The sequence below is a fragment of the Belonocnema kinseyi genome, chromosome 6 (genome assembly GCF_010883055.1).
Source record: "Belonocnema kinseyi isolate 2016_QV_RU_SX_M_011 chromosome 6, B_treatae_v1, whole genome shotgun sequence".
NCBI classification, from domain to species: Eukaryota; Metazoa; Arthropoda; class Insecta; order Hymenoptera; family Cynipidae; genus Belonocnema; species Belonocnema kinseyi.
The window spans coordinates 51,171,973-51,178,305 of NC_046662.1; the positions used below are offsets into that span (position 1 = coordinate 51,171,973).

The 6,333-nt window shown below is 27.8% G+C and overlaps 1 protein-coding gene across 1 annotated transcript in view; it reads right to left on the minus strand.

Annotated features, from left to right (window-relative positions):
• LOC117174744 (inactive ubiquitin carboxyl-terminal hydrolase MINDY-4B) overlaps positions 1 to 6,333 on the minus strand; it is an 80,782-nt gene that overhangs the window by 67,717 nt on the left and 6,732 nt on the right. The window contains exon 2 of the mRNA XM_033364083.1: positions 2,036 to 2,142. Coding sequence (XP_033219974.1) covers positions 2,036 to 2,142 — 107 coding nt within the window. The remainder of the gene's footprint in view (positions 1 to 2,035; positions 2,143 to 6,333) is intronic.

Below are 6,333 nucleotides of genomic sequence, written 5' to 3' on the forward strand. Positions count from 1 at the left end.
GCTCGGTAATTTTGGCCAAAAACATGTAGTAATGCTGGCTTCAGGTGACTCTGGTATGCGAAACTCGGAAACTATTAGTGGTATCAAGATCTGCTTTGCGCAGGAATTTAGTGGTAATTAAATGCTCTGGATTTGTGCAATGAAAAAAATCTGGGCATTTTTTTTACCAAAAACGTGTGGTAATGCTGGCTTCAGGTGACTGGTGTTGTGAAACTCGGAAACTATTAGTGATATCAAGATCTGCTTTGCGTAGAAATTTCCGAGTTTCACAACACCAGTCACCTGAAGCCAGAACCACTACACGTTTTTGGTAAAAAGAAAGTGCCCGGATTTTTTGCAAAGCATAAATCCAGAGCACTTATTTAGCACTAAATTCCTGCGCAAAGCAGATCTTGATATCACTAATAGTTTCCGAGTTTCACAACACCAGTCACCTGAATAATTTTTTATAAGTTAGAAATCAATTCGAATGAAATCAAAGCGATTATTATGTATTGTTCAATCGTTTCATAACATTTATTTTAATGAAATTTTTGAAAAAAGTTAATCTTCCTGGAATTAACATTTTGCATTCACTGCTGCTTACATATATACTTTGTGATTTTTTAACAGAACTTATGTTAATAAGTTCATTTTATTTGGACCTATGTAGTAGGCACATTAAAAATATTCAAGATTTCCATTAATTTTTTGTTGTTGAAAATTTACACCGTCTGGAAAAACAAGAAATAACTAGTTTATTAAAAATAGAAATATATTTCATATGAATATAAAATTAAATTTTTACTCTGATCCACTGGGAATCAGACTACAGAACTTCCAATTGCTGGTTGGGTGCTTTTCCGTTAAGCTATAAAGAGATCGAAACAAGAATCTTTCTTCAAAAATAGACGCTATTTCAAGCCAGGTTTTACATTTATGATACGAGTAATTTAAAGGAATCTGAATTATCATCAGAAACAGCTGTCATGAATCAGCGTAGATATAATACCAAAATCCGTGAAAATAGGAATCAACACTATCGATCCAGTTTGCTCCTCAAGTAACAGAAAATGCTTCAGGTGATTTCAGAAGTTCGGTGGCTCGATTCCCAGTGGAGCGAGGAGAGTAGATCTTTTTTCAGAAAAAGTTTAGGTTAAAATAAACAAATAAAATTATTGCCTATCTAGTCTGAAATGACGTTAAGTATTTTCTCACATTTGAACAGTTTCTTTAATCGATAGTGTTGATTTATATTTTCACGAATTGTGGAATGATATTTAAACTGATTGATTGTAAAATATCTATAATGAAAATACAGATTTCTTTGAATTAGTAGTATCATCGATGTAACACCTGGCTAGAGATAGCGTGTATTTCTGAAAAAGATTCTTCTTTCGAACCCTCTAATAGCTTAACGGAAAACCACCCGACCGGCAATTGAAAGTTCTGTGGTTTGATTTCTAGTGAAGCAAAGTGAGTAGATCTTTTTTTCTGAAAAAGTTTAATTTAAAAAATGTTTAATGCTTAGATCTATCTAGTCTGAAATGACGTTAAGTGTTTTCTGTTATTTGAAGAGTTAACTTGATCGATAGTGTTGATTTAAATTTTACGGATCGTGGAATGATATCTACACTGATTAATTGTAACTATCTATGATGATAATACAGATTTCTTGAAATTACTCGAATCATTAATGTAAAACCCAGCTTCAGATAGGATGTATTTCTGAAAAAATATTTTTCTTTCGATCTCTCTAATAGCAGAACATAAAAACAACCAACCAGCAATTGGAAGTTCTGTGATTCGATTCCCAGTGAAGCAAAGTGACTAGATCTTTTTTCAAACAAAATTTAATTTTAAAAATTGAATAAAATTTTTTTCCATCTAGTCTGAAATGACGCTAAGTATTTTCCGTTTTTTGAAGAGTTAAATCGTTAAATTTGGTAGAAAAACTAGCTGCTTGAAAAATAAGAATTTTTTTAAAAAATCATCATCTGTAATGATAATCCAGATTTCTTTAAATTACGGATATGATTATTCTATTATTTATTACCAGGTAAAGGTCTATGTTTCCTGCAAACTGCATTCGCAATGGCTACAGTTCTTGCGACAGAAATAAGTTTTCGGGTTGGTTTTTTCACTGCAATTGAAGTTCCTGGACTGTAAGAAAAAAAATGAATTATGATCAAACAATTTTTTTTCATTATTATATTTCTGTAGAGCTTTCGTGATACCCAGTGGGCACTAAATTTGGCGACGTATTTATAACATCGTTACGACATATATACGACAACTTTACGACATCTATACGACAACTTTACGACATCCTATGTCCATGTCGTTAAGGTGTCTTTACGATATTGTAAGCAAGTCGTATGATCTGACGATGTCTTTACGATATCGTAAAGACACCGAAACGACATGGACATAGAATGTCGTAAAGTTGTCGTAAAGATGTCGTAACGATGTCGTAAAGACGTCGCCAAATTTTGTGCCTACTGGATATCGCAAGAGTTTTTAAATTATGGAAGAACGATCATTGAAAAAATCTTCTGTCTAAAGAAAAGTGAAACGCAAAAGAGAATATCTTCAATGAATTGAGGAATGACTATACCTAATAATTGAATAAAAATAATACTATGATTAAATTTAATGTCTCGATTTTTAAATTATATGTTTCTTCAGAACCTTCAATTTATCTAATCACACACTAGTTCTTCGTTCACTTTGAGGTAACTTGTAACTTATACTTTCTTCGCTATTTTTTCATTTAAAACTCACTGGAATTATTCATCGTTAAAAAGTTATTTTAATTTAAAAATATAAAATAACACGAATGCTAGGAATTTTTGTTGATAAAACTGTTGACTTTGAAATTTAAATAAAAATGTATTAACTTTTTTATTAAAAATTGTTTACTTCTCTAATTTTCAAAACTTGGATTTGCAGTTTTTAAATTTTTAACACGTTTAACTTATGCAAATTTAAATACTGGTAATTTTTAAATTGCAGAACCAATACAATTTTTTACCTTTTTTATTAGTTTAAGGTATGTATCCATAGTATTTAGTAACAAAATCTAAATAATATTACATCTAAGAAAACGTAACGATTTATTTAAAATCGAAATGTAAGAAATTTCAATTAGATTAAAAATCCAAAATCCTATTTAACGTCCAATAATCAAATTGATGCAAACTCCTGTTAAAAACAAGAATCCAACGACCAAATTTGGACAACAACGAATAAACAAAACCAGAAAATTCTATTGTAATCTGAAAAAAAACTTCGGACAAAAATAAAAAAGAGGAAAGAAAAAATTTTTTTTCTATTTTTTTTTGTTTATTTCCGAAAAACTTTTTTTTGTCAGAAATTTTTTTTCAGATTACAATAGAATTTTTTGTTTTTGTTTATTCGTTGTGGTCCAAATTTGGTAGTTGGATTCTTGTTTTTAACAGAAGTTTGCATCAATTTGATTATTGGTCGTTAAATAGGATTTTTAATTTGGATTTTAATCTAATTTAAATTTCTTACATTTTCATTCGAAATAAATCGTCACGTTTTCGTAGATGTAATATTATTTAGATTTTGTTACTAATTACTATAGATACAGACCTTAAACTAATAAAAAAGGTAAAAAATTGTATTGGTTCTACAATTTCAAAATTACCAGTATTTAAATTTGCATAAGTTAAACGTTTTAAAAATTTAAAAACTGCAAATCCAAGTTTTGGCAAACCTTTACAAAAAAAAAGAAATTAAAAAAAATGATTTTTATTTTTAACCAGCTAGTTTTTCTACCATAACAGTTAAATTTTAAAACAAAATAAAAAATTGGATTTTTTTGTACCAAGAAATAAATTTTGAACGAAGAAAGAAAAATGTGTCGACAAAATTGTTGAATTTTCAAACCAAAAAGGCTAAATGCACAACAGTTGCCTTTTTAAATCAAAATTCTGAATTTTTAACAAAAACGTCATTTTTCAACAAATCAAAATCGTTGCATTTTTTTCAAAATACATTAATTTTTAACGAAAATAAATTAATCGTTCAAGAAAAATATAATATTTGATATTATTTCAACCAAGAAAGATTTTGATTTAAATCGAATACAGTCAAATTAAAAAAAGCAAACGATTTTGAACAAAACAATTAAACTTTCATCTGAAATAAATGGGGTTTTTATTGAAAGAGATTAATTTGCAAACGAAAAAGTCGAAATTTGAAACAAGAAAGAAAAAATATTTCCACTGAATTGTTGCATTTACGTGCCAAAAAGACGAATTTTCTACAAAACCGCTGTATTTTCAAATTAATAATATGAATTTTTAACAAATATTCACTTTTTTACAAAATAAAATAGTTGAATTTTTTCACAAAATGCATTAATTTTGAACAAAAATAAATTAATTCTCCACGAAAAACATAATAGTTGATATTTCAACCAAAAAAGATTTTGATTGATATCGAATACAGTTGAATTAAAAAAAAACGATTTTTATAAAAATAATTCTATTTTCAATTGAAATAAACTATATTTTTTTATTGAAGAGATAAATTTTAAAACGAAAAAGTCCAATTTCGAAACAAGAAAGAAAAAGATTTCCACTGAATTGTTGCATTTTCATGACAAAAAGACGAATTTTCCACAAATCCGTTATATTTTCAAATCGAAAATATGAATTTTCAAGAAAAATCTCCTTTACAACAAAATAAATGTTTCATTTTTTACAGAATACATTAATTTCATTCCAAAATGATTGAATTCTCGAAGGAAAATCTAATAGTTTATATTATTTTAACCAAAAAGATTTTTATTTAAAATAAAACCAGGTTTTATTCAACAACAACAAAATTAGGTGAACGTTCTGGCAAAATAGTTTAATTTTTAATAAAATACAGGCATTTTCAACCAAGTAGTTAAACTTTCAAAGAAAATAGATTAATTGTCAACGAAAAATATAATAGTTGATAATATTTTAACTAGAAAAAAATACTTTCTTAGTAGGAGATAATATACTAAGTTGAGTATATTGCGCAATATTATGCATTGAAATCGAAAATGCTTCAGGCGATCCTCATTGTTTACGTTTCGATCCCCCCCAATTGTTGTCAAGGCTATTGCAGGCAACCCCCGACACTAAACTACAAGCGAGCTTTCGGTGTATAAAAACCGCAAAATGAACTCAAATTAGCTAAGAATAAAGTTTCAAGTTACTGAAAAAATCGTGATTAAGTTACGTTGCATGTCACTTTTTAAAATAATAACATAGTTATCTAAAAAGTTATAATTTCTGCGATCATGGAACATTTTTTAATTTTCAAAATTGAACAAATTTCGACTTGTTAGTGGAGGCGGTATTGCAACAAAAAAATGAATCAATTCTTTCTAGGGTTAAATATTTAGCTAAAAATTGTGTATTGAGGAATAATATTGAATTTTTTTCTAAGAATACTCTATTTTAAGGTATCTTTTTTCACGAGTTTCGCACGCAGAAATTATTAAGGGTTGAATTGGTTTCACAAGAGGGTATTTCCGCTGTCATATTAGGTGTCGTTTCTGCTTATTACGAAGCTCGATTCTTGGAAGTTTCGTGATTTGAGAAAATAAAAGCTCATTCCAGAATTCCGGATGTCTGCCCATCGCATTTCCTCAAGAATAATCACCCTCTTTCTTTCAAAAAACTTTTACGAATTCTATGAACTAGTTACTCTTTCTTAATAACCACCTAAAAAATATTTCAAATATTACAGATCATTTGGACCCTTATTCATTACGTCTGGTCTTCTCAATTTTTTGAATGAGATCGATTCAAAATTCCTCAAAATTGTCACGTATTTAAAATGAACCCTTGTGGAAAATCTTTCACAAAAAAGTACAAAAAAATAAAACCATTATTACAGTAATCTAAAAATAAATGCAATAAGTGAGAACCAAAGATACGGGAAAGAAATACTTTTTTTTAATATGCGGGCGAATTTTTTACTTTTCTGTACATTGCTGTATTTCATTTTTTTTAATTTTCTAAAAATATTTAAGAAAAAGTAGAACTACAAGAATTTATATCTATATAAATATACTGGAATTTATAGGTTTTGCAGTCAAAAAGTTTTTCCTTTCCGACCTAAGAGAACAAATATTTCGAATATTTTAATAAAAAAATAAAACAATTATTGGAAATTAAAAAAATTAATAAATTAAAATAATTGTATCATTTGAAGCAATTGTAAGCTAGTAAAATATTTTTTGTTGAATTCCTTAAAAATCTACATTGTTTTTGAAATAATTTCAAATCTTCTCACGTTGTAAATTATTTTGGCAGGTTTCTTTTAATGTAAATTAGCTTTATC